The sequence below is a fragment of the Meles meles genome, chromosome 8 (genome assembly GCF_922984935.1).
Source record: "Meles meles chromosome 8, mMelMel3.1 paternal haplotype, whole genome shotgun sequence".
NCBI lineage: Eukaryota > Metazoa > Chordata > Mammalia > Carnivora > Mustelidae > Meles > Meles meles.
In genome coordinates, this window is record NC_060073.1 from 97,864,561 (window position 1) to 97,886,645 (window position 22,085).

Sequence of the window (22,085 nt, forward strand, 5' to 3'; positions counted from 1 at the left end):
AAGGTCCATCACCTCAGTGAAAGGGGCAACTCTTAAAAACAAAACAAAAGCTCCCCCACTAAAGGAGACAAGATATTTAGGAAGGTTATCTGCCTCAACATCTGGCTGTGGAGGGAAGGAAAAAGTGCCCTGAAAATTCATAACCACAGTCCATTCTTCATGCAGGTAGAATTCAGATTTGTACTGTCTATGTGATCCAGAAAATTCAAATTGAAAATTTAATTTATTTAAGCTGGTCTTGTATTTTTCATTGACTAACTTATTCTGTGCTAAAGTGACTCCAGAAGAAACAGAAAGTCTAAATAGATCTATAACCACTTTAAGACATTGAAATTGTGATTTTAAATCTTCCCACAAAGAAAATGCTAGGCCCAAATGCATGAACAGATGAGTCTACCAAATATACAAGGAACAATGAGTTCCAAGCTTAAACTCTTCAGTGAATAGAAAAAAGGAACCATTCCCCATCTATTTTTCAAATGAAGAATGACTGACATATAATACTGTATTAGTTTCAGGTGTACAACAGTGATTTAGTATTTATGTACATTACAAAATGGGACACCTGGGTGGCTCAGTCAGTTAAGTGTCTGTCTTTAGCTCAGGTCATGATCCTAGATTCTTATCCCTCTGCCTGCTGCTCACTCTGCTTATGCTCTCTTTCCCTCTGGTAAATAAATGAAATCTTTCAAAAATAATAAAAAATAGTGGGGCACCTCGGTGGCTCAGTGGGTTAAAGCCTCTGCCTTCAGCTTAGGTCATGATCTCAGGGTCCTGGGATCGAGCCCCACATCGGGCTCCCTGCTCAGCAGGGAGTCTGCTTCCTCCTCCCTCTCTGCCTACTTGTGATCTCTGTCTGTTAAATAAATAAAATCTTTAAAAAAAATAATAAAAAATATACATTACAAAAATGGTCACTACTATATGTCTTATTACCGCCTGTCACCATACAAAGTTGTTACAGGATTACTGACTGTATTTCCTATGCCATACATTACATCCCTATGCCTTAATTATTTTATAACTGGCAAATTGTACCTCTTAATTTCCCTCACCAGTTTCATCCACTGCCCAACTATTTTAGAAGGTTGGTATAACCGGAGAGGGACAACACAAGAAAAGACAATTATGGGCCACTTCTACATGTGAACAAAGATGTAAAACCCTAAAGAAAATGTTAGCACTCTGAATCCTGTCATTTATGACAGAGGTAGTTTATTCATCACGGACAAATTCAGTTAACCCCCAGAATGTTAAGGCTGGCTTAACACTGGAAAGCCTAATGTTATTCATTGTATTAACTGATTTAAAAGAGGAAAAAAACACATTGTCTTAGTAGATGGGGACATTTTCGATTAAATTTAAAACAATTTAAGATATGTAAAACTCTTAACTAGAAACAGAAGACTTACAACTTGTTAAAAAATTTCGGTGGGGGGGGGGTACCTGGGTGGCTCAGTGAGTTAAAGCCTCTGCCTTCAGCTTAGGTCATGATCCCAGGGTCCTGGGATGGAGCCCCACGTTGGGATCTCTGCTCAGCAGCGAGCCTGCTTCCTCCACTCTCTCTCTCTCTCTCTCTGCCTCTCTACCTGTGATCTCTCTCTGTCAAATAATAAAGTCTTAACAAAAAATTTGCACCAAACCAAAAATCTATCACAAATATCCCATTTAACGGAGAAATGTTGGAAGCATTCCCTTTAAAAGCATAAATGAGACAAAGATAGTTGCTGTTGTCACTTTCAGCATACTCGTGGTCCTATGCAGCACACGAAGACAAGGAACTAAAGTTTTTTGTTTTGTTTTGCAAATTATATGATTCTCTATAGAAACCAAACAAAGTCTGTGGTCTTTTAAGTAATTCACCAGATTGCTTAATATTAGATCAATATGGAAAAGAACTGTGATCGTTTCTACCAGTAATAGATAAGAAATATAAAAATAACTTTACAGGGGCAACAGAAAACATAAAGCACTAAGGAATAAATCTAATAAAAATAACTGATTATAAAACTTTATTGAAATACATTTCAAGATATCAATAATGGAGACATACCATTTTGCTGGAGAGAAAGATTCAATATAAAAATGATCAATTCTTCCCAAATTAATCTCTCATCTCAATATAAGCCCAATAAAAATACTAATCGGCATTAAGCCCTCTTAAAAATCATAGTAAATGAGCCAGTGTGTCACTTAGGCAGGGATATGCAGACACACCCACACATGACAGTAGAATGGCAGCAGTGACCTCACAATTGGTGGGAGGAAAGGGTGGACTGACTACTGGTCAGTAAAGAATGGCTATACAAATGGGGGGAAAAAATTGGGCCTTTGACTTACCAACCAAGAACAACAACAACAAAATCAAACCCAAGCAAAACATCCCAGTGGATTAAAGACCTAAATGGGAAAGAGCTCCAGAAGAAATTATAGGAATAGGAAAGGATTTCCTAAAGAAGATGCAAAAACACAGATTGCAGTAATAGGTAAACATTTTTATATTAAAAAAATAAAGCTTTCTGCTCTTTAAAAGATACATTAAAACTCTTAAAAACATACACAGTTTTAATACAGAGGAATAAAATAATGCCTGGGATTTGCCTCAAAGAGATCCGGTGGAAAGGGAATTGGGACTTATTGATATGAGCTTAGCTCTGAGTTGGTAACTGGTGAAGCTAGGTGATGGGTATATGGGGATTCATCAGATTTTTCTCTTCCCCTCTGGTATATGATATACATAGAATTTCTCATAAAAAAGAGAGAATATTATGGTAATAGAATACCAGTTTCACCCACCAGATCAGCAAACATTTTACACTCTGATGTTTCTATGTGTTTAGTAAGAACATGAAAAAGTGGGAAATCTCATACACAAATGCTAGGAACAAAAACTGACATAACCAGTTTGGGAGAAAGTGTGGTATTTTCTACCCAAACTGAAGGTGTGTATTTACTCCCCAGCTGTTCCCCATCTGGACGAAATCCTGGAAAATCTCACCATGGAAGCCTGTACCAAAATGTTCATAAGCTCATTGCTTTTTTTAAAAAAAGATTTTATTTATTTATTTGACAGAGAGAGAGAGCACAAGCAGGCAGAGCAGCAGAGGGAGAGAGAGAAGCAGGCTCCCCGCTGAGCAGGGAGCCCAACTCAGGGCTCTCTCCCAGGACCCTGGGATCATGATCTGAGCCGAAGGCAGTCGCCCAATCAACTGAGCCACCCAGGCACCCCGAGCTCATTGCTTTTGATAGCAACAAATGGGAAACTTCCAAATGTCCATTTGTGGCATATTTACATATCGAAATGAAAGTGAATTTTCTGGCATTACAAGCATCCACACAGATAAATCTTACATGTGAGCAACAAAAAGAATTTGTAGAGTACAAACATTATAATACCATTTACATACAGTACAAAAGCATGTAAAGGTAAACATGTCAGGGACGTGTTATGTGAAAAGCCAAAGAAATTCAAAATTCAGAATCGTTATTGCTTCTAATGGGAGAAGGAACGAGAAGGTGATTAAGGGCACAAAGGGGGTACCATAGGGATTGTAAGGTTTTGCTGCTTAAGCTGGGTGGAAGGTACAGGAGTGAATGTTATATTTAGTCTTTTCGGATGTAATAAAATAATTCATAATTAAAATATAAATTTTTTCATAATATATATGAATGTCAAATCATGTTTTACACCTAAAACTAACATAAACACACACACATATATATACACACATATATATGTATATATATATAAATTTTTTCCAGTGGAAGGAGGGGACATGGGAGGGGGAAGTGAGAGAAGAGGCACAAAAGTACCCATCGGGGGAGTAAGTTCATTTCAGTTCAACAACAGACTAAGAACAGATGAACGAAACTTTATCTGTCCTATGAGGTACACAATCATCTCCCAGAAGAAAAGTGCTGACCTCTCTCAGTACAGAGGTAAAGGACCGTGTAAAAGCACGAGTTCTAGTCAGACCTTTGAGGCTTTGACGAGGCCCCCCCCACCGTGAGTGAAAGCATTGGTGGGTGGGCTTCCGAGCCCTCGGTAGGTGCTGAGCTTTTCCTTCTCTTCACCCTGCCTGCTCCCTGCCTCCTCCTGTCTATTTAGAATGGTTTCTGGGTTTGTGTCTCTAGGACACACACGAAATAAAAATAAATATGGTGCAGTGCAGAATGCGTCTTTCCTGTAGTCTCTGGCGTGGACAATGTCCCTGGGAAGGAGAAGGGCAGTAGTGTGTGAAGAACTAGGTACCTGGTGCGTTCTCCTGACGCCTGGCCTCTGAGGACACCAGCCCCACTGAAGCGTGCAGTGCACGCTTCTAGCTTGTGACCTAGGTGAGTCGCCTCTTGGGGGGCGGGACTCATCTCTCTACAGTCCCAAGGGAAGAAGACATAGGTATGTGCCAGGTTCGTGTGTCCAGTGAGGCGGGAGGCAAAACAGGGGGGATCATCTTGGTGTTCGTACCTCCTGCCACCTACAATTTCTGGCTTCCCCACAGCCATGCTGGGGAGTCCCCAGTTTCTGCACGCCTTCCTGGGGGGAGTCCCCAGCTTCCCCGTGATCTTCCTGGGGGAGTCCCCAGCTTGCCCCTGGCCTTCCTGGGGAGGCCACAGTAATGGGCACCCGGTGGGCCGTCTGACCCCAGGATTACATAGAAAGTGCTAAAACCGGTTCCTTACACCTCGTCACAGCAGCTGGAATCCGAGGCCCTGTGAGGCCCCGTGAGGTCCCGTGAGGCCCTGGGCTCTCTAACTCAGTTTTCAGCTTTGCTCCAACTTGCTGGGTCCCGAGGTGATGTAAGAAGTATCAGCTGATAGTCTGCAGATCTGCAAGAGAGCAAAGAGAATCACAAGGCTTGTCCCCTTCCCCAAATCCTGACGTCTCCGTTTCCCACATCTTTTTTATTTCACTTCCAAACACACGGTAATCCAATACCCCACCCCCAACCCCAGATACCCAATTCCTTCCTAGTATTTGGCACTATTTTGCCTTACTAAGCTAATGTCCATCCTGGCATTTTCCTGGCACTGGGTGGACATTGCCAGCCTGAGTTCAGTGAGAGAAACCTAATACTACTAGTACTTACAATAATACCAGCTGATGCTTTATTGAGAACTTGGCACGTGGCAGGCTCTGCCAGCTAGGAATACTTTCCTGGGCGGGGCCATGGTCTGAACCCTCGTTCAGCGTATATACTTACTTAGGGCCATACATCATTCTCACTTTACCATTGGGGAAACCCAAGTACGGAGGGGTCAGGCAACTTCCACCGTCTTTTCCGAGGCCTGCCTTCTGCGCTACTGGGCTACAGTGGATGTCTCCCCAAAACCAAAGCTGGTCAGACGCTGTGGCCCTGTGGCCCAGCTGCCTTTCTCCCTTGCCCCCCCAGTAGCTTACAACGCATGACAGCCTCCTTGACCTGGCGAAAGCCGCCGTCGGGGCCCCGGCCGTCCACGAAGTACATGAACCGGAGCTCGGCAGGGTAGGCGGCTCTGGTGAGGCCCGACATCAGCGGGATGGTGCGGCCCTCAGACCCGGGGGCCTCGGTCAGGGCCTGCAGCATCTGGTATTTGCACCATGGGTCCCGCAGGAAGCCTGGGGTGATGAGCAGCACCCGGCAGTGACTGCTGCTGAGGGCCTGGCACAGCTCGGTCACGATGGCGCCGCCCGGGGTGGCGTCCCGAAGCTGCAGGAAGCAGCGCAGGCTGGCCGCGCTGCCCTCCAGGTAGGAGACCAGCTCCTGGGCGGCCGCCAGGTCCTCCTCACTGTGGCACACGCAGACATCGTAGTCCTTGCTCCAGCGGCCGCTGCTGCTGCTGCTGCTGCTGGTGCTGCTGGCACCCCCGTGTGTGGCTGGGGAGGTGGGAGACAGGGCTGAGCTGAGGTCCTGGGCGGGGGGGTCATCCTGGGAGCTTGGCTGGGAAACATCCCTGGGGGTGCTCTCTGCAGGATCTGGCGACTTCTTGGGCTTCGACAGGGCCTGCCGGAACCAGTCTGTGGGGGACAGAAACGCTGCTCAGGCTGGGTCTGCTCACCAGACTGCGTCCTCATGGCCCTACACAGGGGACCCGACACCCGGCAGGTCTGCCCGAGGCCCTGCACAGGAAAACCATGCCACCTGACTCTCAGAGACCTACCGCTCTGCTCTTTCGTTCATCCTTCCGGACTTGCCTTCAGGGTCCCATTATCTTTAAAGGTTTGGGGAGGTCATAAAAACTCTGGCTCTTTTATGAGTCACAAGAATGTAATATACAGCATATGGGCTCTAGTTAGTAATACTCTATTCCCTGTTTGAGAGTTGCCAAGAGCAGAAACCTTCCAAGTCCTCATCACAAGAAAAAAAGTTCTGTGATTATGCATGGTAATGGATGGTAACTAGACCTTGTGGTGATCATTTCACAATATATACAAATATTGAATTATTTTACTGTACTGCTAAACTAATAAAATGTATGTCAATTGTACTTTAATAATTAAATAAACAAAATGTCTTTGGTGTAACAACAATATGGGGCAAAAAAAAAAAAAAAAGAAAAGAAAAAAAAAAAGGAAAGGACTCTGACTTCTACCAGCCTGATTAGGAGAGATGTCTTTGCCCTATTCCAGGCCCTTTGATTTCTAGTACTGTTTGCTCACTCTACCCCAAACTCCCCACTAGTGGTGACTAGCCGACCATCTGCTCGTCTGTAAGCAGAGCCGTGGTAAGCTGGTCAGGATTAATCAATTCCCAAACCCACTTTCTGCTGTAAGGGAAGGTGGACTTAGATTAAGGTAGGCTACCCTTTATGGGAGGGAAAGGAGGGAGGGATTGGCATCCTTTTGGCCCTGAGAAATCCCAGATTTCTAAATCTGTTGCTAAATGTCAAAACAAAAGCCTGGAAGAGGGTTACTGCTCAGAGTTCCTGAAAAGTAAAGTCTAGTGATTACAACCTACACTCTGGAGCCAGGCATCAATCTGATTGTGGACCTATACCTTGCTTGCCGTGTGACCTTAAGCAAGTCAGTCTATGTCTACCATTTCCTCATCTGTAACATAGGTTCATTTTAATTGTTGTTGAAGATTAACTGAGATAATACAGTGCCTGGTATATTCAAGTATTCCATAATGAGATCAGCTCAGCTTCCCCAGCTTTTGATAAGAACAGACAGTTTAGTGTTCTGGAGATTAATTTGTTTTCTCACTCTGCTTGGCTCCTTCCTCTGAATGGTTCAGAAAGACTTTGACGAGAAGTGCTCAGCACCATGGTTTCCAGGTTAGGAATATTAGTTTAGCATGCATGGAAAAGCTGTGAGCCCAGAGGACTAAGGTCCTATGATACATGCCTCTCTCCTCACTCACCACAAAGCATGGGGGTTCTGAGGTCAAGGCCAGAGCCCAGAAGCCCACCATCATCAGCCTCCCCCCATGTCCTGCTGCATGTGGGCCAGGCAGCCCTTCCACTTCACACACTCATAGCTGTGAACACAGCGGAATTAGGAGTTGGCTTCCACTCACCAGCCATCTTGCCCAGAGGCTTCTTGGACCGGGAGCGAGGAGCTGGGAAGGAGGATGATGACGATGCCATAGTATGGGGCTCAAAACTAACCCCATGAGACCAGGCATTGGTAAAGCGAGAGAAGGGAGGGGACTCGGTCTTGACCTTATAGAACAGCCATCCTATAAGAGACAGAGAGACAAGATCACAAAAATAGTACTTACGTTACTCTCAGTCCCAGTGTGAGCTCTAGATGTTCTCTCCTAATGCCTGACTGAGGCTCAGTCCCTGTACTTGTCCTTGATCCCTATCCCACATCAACCACTGTGATTGGGTCTGGCTTCCAGAAAAACCCAGATCTGTAGAGAGTGGCAAGACAGAGTGAGAGCCCAGGGTGAGCTGTTGAGTGACTGTCCCCTGCTGCACCTGGCCAGGTGCACCTTGGGGTTCTGGGGCAGGACAGATAGCAGGAAGCTCTGGATCTGGACTTCCTGTGTGGGAGGAGGGGGTAAAGATGGCGGCGGAGTGGGAGGACCCAGGGCTTGCTAGTGCCCTGAACACAGCTAGAGAACTCTCAAATCATCCTAAATACCCACAGAAATCCACCCAAAGACTGGCAGGACAAACTCCACAACTAAAGGGAGAGAAGAAGCCACACTGAAGAAGGTAGGAAGTGCAGAGACCTGGTGTAGGGGAGAAACAGATCCTGGCTGCTATGTGAGGGGGGCCGGGGTGGGGGAGAGCCGTGGCCGTAGAGAAGGGCTAAGACAGAGGAGAACACAGGAGATCCACACAAGGCGAACGTTTAACCCAACGCCAGTGGCTTGGGAGGCGAAAGGGGCTGAAATTTGTGAGATTTTGCAACCAGCGGGGCTTAGAGCCTGGAGTTCTAAAGATCGGAGGACTCCGCTGGGCTAGAGCTCCGAGGGTGCTGCCCTGCTCCTGGAGAGAAGGCCGGCAAGCAACTGGGGGCAGGTGGCTTGGAAACAGCCATCTCAAGAGCACTTGGGGCATGCAGGGGGCAGGTTATTCACTCCCCGCACCCCCCCCCCCCCCCGAGGCAGCAGTCTCAGAGACAGACGCCTTTCTAGGAACAAAGGAGTTGGCCAGCACCATTTCCCTGTCCCCTCAGCATAAACAGAGCCACTAGTGGCAGGCAGCTCTGTGGGACACTGGCTGCCTAACCAGCTTACACCAAGCCTCCCCCCGACTCTGGTGGGACTGCCCCTCTCCATCAAGCTTGTCGCCGTCCCAGCAGTGGTGGCCCCCTCCGCCAAAAGAACCAACACAAAGCCCTGCCCACACCACATCTCCTGACCAGAGTGTTCTGCAGGGCTCTAGTGAAAGCAGCGTCAGGTCTCATTTAACAAGTAGACCAGAGCACACCTAGTTAAAACTTAGCACATGATGGCCAGGGACCAAACACTGCTCACTGCTGGCAAGGAGAGCCTCTGCCAACGACTGGCCTGAAGGACAGAGCAGCCGAAACACAGCAGCAGAGTGCAGGCAGCATGGACCAGACACACTAACTGAAGCGCCAGGCCCGGGGGAAACTAGGTGACCTCCTCTTCATAAGGCCATTTTCTGGGTTTTGTAACACAGAGAAGAAGGCAGATACTTAGATAAAATGTAAACATGGAAGAATTTATACCGAATGAAAGAACAAAATAAGGCCATGACCAGAAATCTAAGAAAAGCAGGTACAATTGGCCTGTCTGATAGAGAATTTAGAGTAACGCTCTTAAGAATGATCATTAGACCTGGGACAATTAAAAACTTCAGGGAGACCCTTACCACAGAGTTAAGAAATTGCATTTCAGAGTTAAAGAGGACAATAAATGAGACAGTAAACAGGTGTGATGCAATGAACCACAGGGTGGAAGAAGCAAAGGAACAAATTGGTGACCTAGAAGGTAATCAAGCTGAAGGAAAGAGAGACAAAGGATTACGCAAAACAAGAATAGACTTAGGGAACTCAGTGACTCCACAAACAGAAAACGTTTGTATTATAGGGATCCCAGGGGGAGAAGAGTGAGAAAAGGGGACAAAAAATTTATTTAAAGAAATAATAGCTGAAAACCTTCCTAATCTGGGGAAGGAAGCAGATGTCCAGATCCAAGAGGCAAGGAGAACCCCCAACAAAATCAACAAAAGCAGATCCACACCAAGATATATTATAATTAAACTGCCAAAATACAGTAGTAAGGAAAAAATGTTAAAAGCCGCAAGATAAAAGAAGATGGTTACTTATAAGGGAAAATCCATAAGGCTAGCAGGAAATTTTTCAGCACTCTCCAAGCCAGAAGGCATGATATAGTCCAAGAGTTGAGTGGGAAAAATCTGCAGCAAAGAATACTCCATCCAGCAAGGCTCACATTCAGACTAGAAGGAGAAACAGAGAGTTCCACAGACAAACAAGGACTTCCTGTGTTAATGCTAAAATCCAAGGGCAATTGCTATTTGGACAAATAATTACATATCCAAATAGATGTTGAACAGCAGAGAGAGAAAGCACATGCAAGAAACCTTGGGAGACTTCCTCCAGTCTTCCTTCCACTGGATAACTCCCTCCATCCACCTACCCATCTGCTCATCGAAACACTCCTCCTTCCCTCCCTCCGTCCCTTCCTCTTTCTTCCTGTCCCTCAGCTATCAGTTCAGGGAGATAGTGTCACATAGTGGTAAAGTCTACAGACTACAGACAGAGAGCCTGGATTCTCACCTCTTATTAACTGTGGCCCCTGGCAAGCTACTTATTAATCTGGCTAAGCTTCGGCTTCTCCATCTTTGAAATGGAAATAAAACTAGAATCTTCTCAGCTTTATTATGAAGATCACATGACATAATTTATGTAAAGTGCGAATGATTCAGTATATAATGTTCAGCAAATAATGTGGGTTAGCATGTATTTAAAATAATCTAGATATTGGAGGGATACATTATGTTCATGGTTTAGAAGACTCACTATTGTAATTTTCCCCAAACTAATCCTAAGGTCCATGTTACCCAAATTTGTTGTTGTTGTTTGTAGGGTGGGCAGGGATTATCAAACTTCTTCTAAATTTATATGGAAATGCAGAGGACCAAGAATCTCTTCAATGGGCGGTTTGTTGTATTTCCTTCTCACCACGACGACCAGGCTATCCGAGAGTGGAGGTTCTGTTAGCCCAGGTTTCTGGGCCGACAGGATGTAGAGCAGAGCCCTCCCCCATCTGAGGTGGAGTTTCAGTGTTGGCATGTGAAGGGCTGGTAGAGAACTTGGCTCTAGAGTGGACAGAGCCGCTTGCTTTCTCACTCTGACCTATCTGCAGAGGTCAAAACAGACCCCTGGGAACTCATAAAAAAACTACTTGTTTTGTGAAACACGCAGTAATAAATTTCCAAGTTGGAAAAATGTTATTCAAGGTTGAGGATGATGCTTTTTTGTTCGCTGCTAAATGCTACACACCTCTATGCCAAGCCAGGGACTATCAGATGAGTTACTGATGACTCATGAAACTATATAAACGTTCAAAAAAAAAAAAGAAAAAAGACAGAACCTAAACCACTGCAGCAAGTGGTGGGGCGGGGAGAAGAAGTGAAGTGGGCACAGGAACCAGAGACAGCTCGAAAGAAAAGAGCAGTTAGCTGCCAAGCCAGGAAACGAGACATGAAAAGGTGAACGTTGCCATGTATGTGTGGTTCTTTTCGTACCTCATATTCTTTGAATTTCAGACAGCCTGAGTGGTGTGCCGAAGTTAATGAAGGCAGTGCCTGATAACCACTGATTTTGAAATCCTTTTCCAGGTCTGGGGTTGCTGTCCCTCGACATCTTCATTTCAACCATTCCAGATGCCCTTTCTTTCTCCCAGTAGTAGACATGATGTTCCTGGGTTTTTATGTAATTTAAATATTTTTAAATTATAGTTTTGTCTTACTTTTTAAATTATTTGACAGTTTTGTCTTAATTTAATTTTTTTAAAAGATTTTATTTATTTATTTGGCAGACAGAGATCAAAAGTAGGCAGAGAGGCAGGCAGAGAGAATGAGAGGGAAGCAGGCTCCCTGCTGAGCAGAGAGCCTGATGTGGGACTCAATCCCAAGACCCTGGGATCATGACCTGAGCCAAAGGCAGAGGCTTCAACCTACTGAGCCACCCAGACGCCCCTTTGTCTTATTTTTAAAGTTATTCGACCTTGATAGACTTATAAACCGGAGAATCACTTGATAGTCTTAATGGTAGTTTAAAGCTTAGAAAATAACATAATACTTTAATCTTCTTAACAGATATAGATTTAAGAGTTTCAGTTTCTCATTTTATGGCATGACTTGCCCTTTTGGCCGTACATGCTGATTTTTGGCAGTTGCCTTTTCTCATCTCTTGGTTAAGAAGAAATCCAGTTGCCCAACAGCATATTCCGCTGTAAGCAGGTTGGTATAAGCCCTTGGGACTACTGTTACGGAAATGTTTAGAGGAAAAGACAACATCTTTGACATAGGATAATTGAGCAAGATGGCACACTAAGTTCCATTAACCCTACACACTGTCTACTTCCCGGAATCTAAAACTCCACTACACCTTCCTTGTTATCTTTCAGTTCCTGTGCAGCTGAAGCTATGGGGCAATCACACTTAAATACGCTTTACTCTTTACAAGACTTAGAACTACTCATCTATGAGAGAGAGGAGACCCAGCTGTCAAACTATGAGAAGTTAATGAACTTAAATCTCCAAAAGGGAGGTCTAATTACTAGCTCTGTCTAGTCTTCGATTCGTTGTGTGGCTTAGGAACAGTCACTTTTCCTTGTGCTTTTTCAGAATTCATAAAGTAAAATGATATACACCTAAATGCCTGCTTTATAGATCTTTACAAAGGCTTGATAGAAAATTACTAAAAGTTTCTTTTAAAAAAGCAACAGCATGATCCCTTCAATGTTTTTTAGAATGTTTTTGCAGTAGGATATGTAGGAATATATTATGTGAGGGAAATATTATCAGGTTTCACTGTACAAAATATAAAGCATATTAAGTATTATCCAATATCTAGCAGGTGTCCAATCTCTATTACACAGGGAATGTACTGAAACCTATGGAGACATATGATTAGAATATGTATTTTAGGGCACCTGGGTGGCTCAGTTGGTTAAGTGACTGTCTTTGGCTCAGGTCATGACCTGGAGTCCCATGATTGAGACCTGAATGGGCTCCCTGCTCAGTGTGGAGTCTGCTTCTCCCTCTGACCCTCCCCCCTCTCATGCCCTCTCTCTCAAATAAATCAAATCTTTTTAAAAGAGAATATGTATTTTATATCATTTATATTACATTTCTGCTAAGCTGGAATCACTGTCAATGGTGGACAGGGTAACGGTCCCATAAAGATATCCACATCCTAATCTCGGAACCAGTGAAAATGCTACCCTCCATGGCAAAAATGGACTTTGCAGACGGGATTAAGGATCTTGAGATGTGCAGAGTATCCTGGATTATCTGAGAGGGCTCAATGTAATCACAAGGGCCCTTCTGAGAGGCAGGCAGGAGGGTCAGAGTGAGGAGTGACAGCAGAAGCAGAGGCTGGTGTCATGTGGACCCCAGAGCAGGGAATACAGGAAAAGGCAAGGCAAGCAAAAGGATTCTTCTCTAGAGCATCCAAAAGGAACACAGCCCTGCCAATCCATTTAAGACCTCTGACTGCCACAACTGTCAGCTAATCAATGTCTGTCCTATTAAGCCACTAAGTTTTTGGTGATTTGTTACAGAAGCAGTAGGAAACGATTACACGATCTTTGATTGTCTGTCCTGCTAGTGAACGGAGGAAGCCCTGAATCTGAGTGTGAAAGACCGGTCTGTTCAAAGGTTTACATTGTCTGAAAGAGTTTTTCACTTCTTCGATGAACAAATTATCCTGACACTTGATTTTGACTTTAACAACACTGGTTTCAGTGATTAAGTTTGCTTCTCAAACATATGCTAAAACCCTTGGTGGGTAGGATCATTAGGATGTGCAGGAGAGTATCGCTTAAAGTGCTCAATTTAACTGTTAATAGCCAGATGGATACAATACTGTTGTTTCCAAGAGCGGTGTGCGGATGAGCAGACTGGCCCCAGGGTGGACTCCATGTTCACACCCTTAAGTGTGGGCCAGACCCATGACTTCTAACCCACTGAATACGGCAAAGATTATGGAATGTCACCTACCTGGTTACATTACCATATACATGATGTATATGTGAGTGTATATGCATTTATATGTATACACACACACTATGTATATATTTACCATATAAGATATGTACACGTGTTGGGGCGCCTGGATGGCTCAGTGGGTTAAGCCTCTGCCTTTGGCTCAGGTCATGATCTCGGGGTCCTGGGATTGAACCCTGCATCGGGCTCTCTGCTCGGCGGGGAGCCTGCTTCCCCCATCTCTCTGCCTGCCTCTCTGCCCACTTGTGATCTCTCTCTCTGTCAAAAAAATAAATAAAATCTTTAAAAAAAAAAAGGTATGTACACGTGGAGTGCCTGGCTGGCTCAGTTGGTAGAGTGTATGACTCTTGAACTTGGGGTCATGAATTCAAGCCCTGCGTGGGGTGTAGAGATTACTTAAAAAAAATATATATATATGTAAAAGATGTGTACATATGAATATGGCATATATATGAATATCGTGTCATACTTGTGTGTGTGTGTTTATGTGTTTGTGTTTAAATCCATCTTAGCCGACCAGAGAGTGATTCCTTTACTGACTTTGAGGAATCTGCCAGCCTCGTCGTGAGAGGGCCAGTGTCAAGAAATTGCAGGCAGCCTCTAGAAGCTGTGTGATCTCTAGAAGTAACCTCTAGAGAAGTAATCTCCAGCTGACAGCCAGCAAGAAAACAGTCTTACAACTGCAAGGAGATTCTGCCAACAAAGAACAATTTGAGGGAGCGTGGTAGTGGCTCTTGCCCCATTTGAAACCCCAGTGGCTTTGCGGCCCCAGCTAGTACCTGGACGTAAGCCAGGTAAGGTCCCAGCAGAAGACGCAGCCAAGCCTTGCCTGGGCCCTTAACCCACAGAAACCATGAGACAATAAACAGGTGTTGGGGTATACTGCTGAGTTTGTGGTCACTTGTTATGCAGCCCAGAAAACAAATACAGGGACTAGCAGAAATGATGGTTTAAAATGACAGTTCCTGGGCACCTGGGTGGCTCAGTCAGTTAAGCCGCTGCCTATGGCTCAGGTCATGATCCCAGGGTCCTGGGATCGAGTCCCACATCGGGCTCCTTGTCCAGCAGGGAGCCTGCTTCTCTCTCTTTGCCTCTGTCTGCCACTCTGCCTGCTCACTCTCTCTCTCTGACAAATAAAATCTTAAAACAAAACAAAACAAAACAAAAACCCTTAAAATGCCAGTTCTCGTGCCCCCTCCCAAATCTACGGAAGTAGATCTCTGGGTAAAGCTTGGGAAAAGGAATTTTAAACAAATACCCCAGGATTCTGATGTACCTAAGAAGACTGGTCTAGTGGCTTATGTCAGTGGCTCCCAAACTAAGTTGCATTATTGTTATCACCTAGAGAGCTTTTAAAAAATATAGATACTCCCGGAAAACCTTACTCAGTATTTCAGAAATGGGGCCCAAGAATCCATTTTGGAAGTGCTGTCTAGGAAATTCTGACCCAAGGAACCACTAGTCTCAATTTATATTGTTACTTATTTTTATAAGCAGTGAGAGAGCAAAAGCAGCCCAGTAAATCTTGAGACTGAATTTATGAAATAAATTCCAAATGACTGATTCTGCTATCAAGTCAAATTTAAGATGGAACTCTTGGAGGCAGAGAACAATCAGAGAATTCCGGTTGATTAACTGAAGTCTTATGATCTGTATTAAAATAAATCATGTTCACGGGCACATATGTTTTCAACACTGTATTTTATAAATTTTGAAGACTTTAAAAATGTCAAAAGGTATATATATATGTGCATACGTGTGTATAACAGCACCCATTTTTAAAAATTAAAATATAAGTGAAAAGTATTGTAACTTTGGTTATTCAAATCTGTAACTTCAGCTGAAGTTCAGTCACATGGAACTATCTTAGGGATCCAACACAAATGGGAAGCATTATAATTAATGTTGATGTATTTTGCAAAAAAGTCGCAAATTGGTCTTTGGGAAACTTCAGTTTCTCAGTTCTAAAAAATTCTCTCTGCTTTTGAAACTCTATCATACAGAGGCTCAAGCTTATTTTAACTAAAATGGTACAAATTTTTAAAAAGATTTTATTTATTTGATAGACAGAGATTACAAGTAGTCAGAGAGGCAGGCAGGGAGAGAGAAGGAAGCAGGCTCTTCGCTGAGCAGAGAGCCTGATGTGGGGCTTGATCCAAGGACCCTGAGACCATGACCTGAGCTAAAGACAGAGGCTTTAACCCACTGAGCCACCCAGGCTCCCCTAAAATGGTGTAAATTGATTTTGTATTTACTTTGCAATAGATTTGATGTAAATTTGCAGCATTGAATGTAATATAGATTGTGCCACTAGTAAACTTGTGGATGGATACGGTTCACAAATTGTGCCAATTATATACCCTTTTACACTAGTCCCCTGTTGAGTGTACAAAATGACTACTTTATACACATGTGTGTGTGTGTGTATTTTTTTTTTAAAAGGCTTTGGGAGGCATCGTTAGATTAAAAAAAATACCTAAGATCTTAAAGAAGAACATTGCAGAGGAGCTTCCACCACCAGAATAATAGACTTATTATAAAGCACTACTACTTAAGGCAACCTGCTATTGGTGCACCAGTAGACAGATGGGTGGGAAAACCGGGTGTCTAGAAACAGACCCACATCCATACAGTTTCCTGATGAATGACAAGGCTGACACTGCCAAACAGTGGAGAAATGGTGCTGCGTCAATTTTGATAGCCTGTGGGAAAAAAATACATCTTGACCCATATCTTACATGATACAAAAAACTCAATCTCAAATGGGCAGTAGATAGAAGTGAGAATAACCAGAAAATTGCTTTTAGAGGAAATTATAGGAGATTATCTTCCTGATTTCATCTTCTGATTATTTAAAATTGAGATGTAATGTAGTATGGTGAGTGCTGTGAAGTGTGTAAGTCTGACGATTCACAGACCTGTACCCTTGGGGCAAATAATACATTATATGTCAATAAAATAATCAATAAGAAATAAAATTGAGATGTAATTGACATATAACATATTAGTTTCAGGTGTACAACACAGTGATCTGATATATGTACATGTTGGGAAATGGTCACGACAATAAGTCTAGCTAACATCCATCGCTACACAGTTACACATATTTTTATCTTGTGATGAGAATAAATCCACTCTGTTAGCAACCTTCAAATATGCAATGCGGTTTCATAGTCTAATCATCATGCTGTAAATTTACACCCCCAGGATTTCTTTTATTTCATAACAGGAGTTTGTACCTTCTGACCACCTTCACTCATTTTGCCCACCCACTACCCCCTGGGGTAAGCAAAGAATTTTTTCAACTGGTCATAAATAATACAACCATATGGGAGGGGGGAGAGCAATCTGGCAATATTAAAGGGAAGAATTTCTGTTCATCAGAAGACATCTTTGAGTGAAAAGGTCATCTCCTGAGAAGATAATTTAAAAATATATATCCAGTGTTTCATTACCAGAATATTTAAGAAGTCTTACAAACTAGTAAGAAAGTAAAAATCTGTTGGGAAAAAAAAAACAGGCAGAAGAACCAAACACTTTGCAAAAAGGGTATCCAAATGCCCAACAGACATGAAAAGATGCAGATTCATTATCCCTAAGTGAAATGCAAAGTACCACCTCAGTCCAACACCAGGGCCCAAGCACTGAGCAGAATGGCTACAGTGAGAAAAAGAGACAGTATCAAGTATTGGTAAGATGTTGAGGAACAGGAACTCACTGCTGGTGGGAGTGTAAACTTGCACAACCACTTTGGAAAACCAGGCGGCACTGAAGTATACTAAAGCTGATCATGAACACACCTAGCATTTCCCTCTTAGAAATACACCCAACAGAACTGCTCTATACGTGCACCAAAAGACAGCCACCAGAATCCTCCCGGCACTATTCAAAAAAACCAACCAACCAACCAAACAAACAAAACACCCCAACCTGGAAACAACCCCTGTCCATCCACCCAAGTGACCGGTAGAAAGTAGCAGTAAATTGTGCTCTATCTGCACAGTGCAGAATCACACATCAGCTGAGATCAATGAATCACGGCTAAATGCAACTTGGCTGCGTCTCACATACTGAGGATAAAGTACTACACGCAAAAGTTAGGTACCCGTGAGCCCATATATCAGAAGTTCAAAACCAAGTAAACTTTTTATGATGTGAGAAGCCAGGATAATAGTTCCCCCTTAGACGAAAGTAGTCATCCGAAGTGGACATAGAGGGCTTCCGGAGTGCGAGTGAGATTTTTATTCTGGATGCAGGTTGCCTAGGAAATGTTCACTGTGTGGAAACTGGGTTAGCTGTACACTTGTGACTGTTCAATTCTCTGTATGCAGGCCGTATATATTTCTTTATTTTAAAAGATTTTATTTATTTATTTGACAAAGAGAGAGCACAAGTAGGCAGAGAGGCAGGCAGTGATGGGGGGGCGGGGCAGACTCCCCGCTGAGCGGAGAGCCCAATGCGGGGTTGATCCCAGGATCCTGGGATCATGACCTGAGCCACCCAGGCACCCCTGTATGCAGGTCGTATTTCAATAGTGTCTTAAAAGTTAAAATAAAAAATAACTAGATGTGACTCTCCGACCGTCACTCCTGGCCCTGGGTGCCCTCCGCTTTGGTGTCTCAGCTATGCGAGTACTCGGGACTGTCCCTCTCGTAGTGGCACTGACAGGGTTGTGTTGGGATTTCTAATCCGTCGGTCTTCAGGGGAAGGACAGGGCGGACCCCTCCCTGTCCCATGCTGTCACTCCGCGCTGCACAGGTTGCCGGGCCCAAGACAGACGTTCGTGAAAGAAATGCCTCCGTGGATCATGAACCCTAACTAAAGCCGTGTTCTTGCTGGAACAGTCGCAAAGGCCATCGGAAGAGCAAAGAAGGGCGTGAGGAGACCGTGGCAGAAACACTACAGTGAAATATGGAAACGACCCGACCGGGCCGGGCTCTTCAACCCACACGGAAGGGGGCTCCTGCACTAGCTCCTTCGCGACGGAGAAAGGGACAGCTTTCTTGGAGAGCCTGTTCACCCGTTTCCGCGTTCAGGGTGCCCAGGTAAAGGGGGCAGGAGAGGGGAAGGCGGGCCCCCGGGCAGACGTGCCGCGGCGACGCGGCCAGTCCAGAAGGCACAGCAGGGGCGCAGGGGCCCGCACTTCCCGGGGACACCAACCCCCGACCCCGCGGGGACCCCGCCCCCGGCCCGCAAGCCCTGCTCCAGCGCCGGGACCCCGCCCCCGCCCCCGCAGAGGGCTCACCTGCGAGTGGGTGGCGGCGACCCCAGCGCGGTGGGGGCCGCTGGGCTGGCTCGGGCTCCCGCGCTGTGCCGGCCGCCCCCTGCAAGGGGGAAGTGTGGCGCGCAGGCCGAGGCAGACCGCCTCCCGGCTCCCTGGCTCCTCCGGAAGCGGCGGGGCGGCCCGGCCCGCGGCCCCTCCCTGGCCCGCGCCCTGGGCCTGCAGGGCCCTCCCGCCGCCGGCCGCCCCGTCGCTCCGCCCGGGAGCCGCGTCTCCCAGCTGCTCAGCCCACGGGGCCCGGGAAACCCCGGAGCCCGCAACCCCGCAGAAACTTGCAGAAGAGTCGCGCTCCCGCGTCCCCCAAAACACACCCGGGCAGCCTGAAGCCTCGGCTTTGTTCTGTGTCGGGGAGAAGGAAAGAAACCCTGTTCCATTCATTTCATTTCTTAACGCCCTGCAAGGCCAGCCGTTGTACCTTTTTTCTTTTTCTGCAGTTACGAAAAGTGGAGGGGCGCCTGGGTAAGGTTCGGTCAGTTAAGTCGCCCACTCTTGACTTCCGCTCAGGTCCTGATGTGGGGTTCCTGAGAAAGATGCGACTCTGCTCCGCGTGGAGCCTGCTCAAGATTCTTTCCCTCTCCCTCTACTCCTACCCCACGCGCGCACTCTCTCCCTCTCCAAAAAAAAAAAAAAAAAGAAAGAAAGAAAAGTGGAGATTGAAGGTCTTGTCCTAAGGCCACAGGGTAGGTGGTGGCTTGACTCTCACCGCAGAAGCGGGGGTGTGGAGGTCACACAGCTGAAGCCGATGCTCCCAGGCTGCAAAAATGTGCTGAGCCAGCCTTTGGCCAGGCGCTGAGTTCTCCACCTGCCAGCTTGCGGATGAGCTTCCTGAAGGACTAGGACGGGCTGGGGGATGGAGGGAATACAACACGTAGCCTTTCCCAAACTTGTTTCACCGTAGTAGAAATACCGGTATCTTCCTGAGCAGTGTTCCGTGGCCTACCAGTTTGGGAAACGTTCCTACAACCTTATGCCCAAAAATGCTGGACGATGCAGCTGGTTTGATAGGACTCATGGAAGACTCATGGTCCCCCTTTCAATCTGATTTCCCATGTTTCTCACCAGCCAACAGGGCGAATTAGTGGCTAATCCTGGGAGGCCATGTGGGCTTGGTCTGTACAGGAGGGCTCTGGAGCAGGATTGCTGGGGTTCACATCCAGAGCTCTTCACTTACTAGCTGTCTGACCTTGGGGACGGTCGTATGTGGCCTGTCTAGGTTCACTTTACTCATCGTGAGGTTATAGTATCTGGTTCCCAGTGCTGCGGGGAGGAGTAGGTGAGATGAAGTAGGAAGTACAGGAAGGGCTTCTTTCACCCCGTATCAAACACACCTCTGCTTGGCAGGCCGGGTGCTGGACCCCTGCTGTTCCCTACACCCTCCGGGTCCTCCCTGTCCCAGCTTTGCTCTTTAAGCACGCCCCTTCCAGAAGTCTCCTTTCTCCTGCTTTCTTAACTCTGCCCTTCCCGCCTTGTTCATTACCAGCCCAGTACCACGTTGTGCTGTTTGGAGTTGGGCGTCCCAGGGTTTGGCCCTCCCATGAGAGTGCCAGGCCTCTGAAGCCAGGGCTCCCCTCCTGCTCCAGCGCAGGGCACAGGCCCTCCAGTAAGCCCTGGCTGAGAGCAGGTCGGGGACACCCATGGTGACCGCTCAGTGTTGGGAAGGCGAAGGAGGCTTGGACTGAGAGGGAAGACAGATGGCAGGATCAAGTGCTCTCCTAAGAGTTTGAAGAAAGCCCTTTGGCAGCACAGAGACCTTATGAATGTATACTTGATTGAGTAAGTACTGCGCTTGTCATCTTGAAGGCCATTTTCCTCCTGACCCACACAGGGGGTAGCTACTGAGGGCAGGCTGAGTGTCTTCAGCACAATGGTTCTTCCTCTCTTGCTCACCTCATCAGTCCTGGCTCTTCCCCACCCCCACCCCAGGGGCTTCTCCTGTTACCTCACCTGCAGACCCGCTCCCCTGTCTGCCCGCCCTCAGTGATCATTAGTCAGGCCCATATTTCGTTTCCTTCTTCTCCCCAAAGGCTGCTGTTGAGGGGGAAATGAACATTTTACTAGCTGTCCCTGCTCCCATTCACTTCTCTCTTCGGAACAACTGTCCCCGCAGACCCCACTGAGGCACGCTTCTTCCCAGGACCACTCTCCCCGGGGGCCCCACTGACCTACCTGGTACCGATCCAGCCTGCAGCGTGCATGGATATCGTAGACCGCTTCCCGGTTCCTGTAACACCTCATGCTCCTGGCTCTTCTCCTGTTTCTCTGGCCATCTGATTTCAGCTTCCTCTCCTTTGGCTCATCTCTAGAAATGAGTGGGGTCCCCCTGCTTCCCCCCTTGGTCCCCTACTCTTCCCCCCTTGTGGGGAGGGATGCCCTTCTCTTCTGTGGTGTCCATCTCTCTACAGCCTAGGTCATCCTGGGTGTCCAACAGGACATTCAACTCCCAGCTAGACTGCTCTACCTGATGTCCTGGGTGTACTCTGGACCCGACATGTCCCAGACTGTACCACTCATCTTGTCCCTCACCCTGCTCCTCCCCAATGTTCCTCACCTCCGTGAAAGGTAAGACATACATCTAGCTGCCCAAGTCAAAAACCTGAGTCTTACTTGACCCCGTTTCCCATGACTGCTGTTCCTTCTGGGATACACATGCTTCTTGCCAGGACAGTGTAGGTCCCATCGTCTCTGCCCTGGGGACTGCAGCAACAGCCTCCCATCTGCCCCCTGGCTTTGACATCATAGCTTATTCTACACAAGGCAGTCCGGGTGACTTTTCTTTCTTTCTTTTTTTTTTTTTCTTTAAAGAGAGATAGCACAAGTAGGCAGAGCTGCAGGCAGAGGGAGAAGGAGAAGCAGGCTCTCCACCGAGCAGGAAGCCCAATGCGGGGCTAGAGTCCACGACCCTGGGATCATGACCTGAGCCAAAGGCAGAGGCTTAACCGAATGAGCCACCCAGGTGCCCCCCGGGTGACTTTTCTAAAAGGAACATTGGAGCACATTGCTTCTCTGTTGAAAGCCCACAGAACCCACCCCAAGCTCCACAGCATGGCTCTTTGGCTCCCAGCCCTGCCCCACTTCTTACTCTACCATCCTTCCCTCCCTCCATGATCTCGCCTGGACAAAATCACTTCTTGCCCCTTGAATCTTTTTT

The 22,085-nt window shown here is 46.3% G+C and overlaps 1 protein-coding gene across 1 annotated transcript; it reads right to left on the reverse strand.

Annotated features, from left to right (window-relative positions):
• Positions 1-944: 944 nt before the first annotated feature.
• LOC123949601 (TIR domain containing adaptor protein) lies at positions 945-21,956 on the reverse strand. Its single transcript, XM_046017147.1, has 4 exons — positions 18,902-21,956; positions 7,497-7,658; positions 5,399-5,995; positions 945-4,827 (listed from the first exon to the last, which is right to left on the reverse strand). Exons 2-4 carry the CDS (start codon positions 7,564-7,566, stop codon positions 4,808-4,810), a joined length of 687 nt encoding a protein of 228 aa, XP_045873103.1. The 5' UTR covers positions 7,567-7,658; positions 18,902-21,956; the 3' UTR covers positions 945-4,807.
• Positions 21,957-22,085: the final 129 nt, after the last annotated feature.

Coding starts and splice junctions, on each gene's coding strand:
- LOC123949601 (XM_046017147.1), bottom strand. CDS start 7,566: ATGGCATCGTCATCATCCTCCTTCCCAGCTCCTCGCTCCCGGTCCAAG. Junction 5,996..7,496: donor GCCTCTGGGCAAGATGGCTG/GTGAGTGGAAGC, acceptor TGTCCCCCACAG/ACTGGTTCCGGCAGGCCCTG. Junction 4,828..5,398: donor CAAGGAGGCTGTCATGCGTT/GTAAGCTACTGG, acceptor GCTCTCTTGCAG/ATCTGCAGACTATCAGCTGA.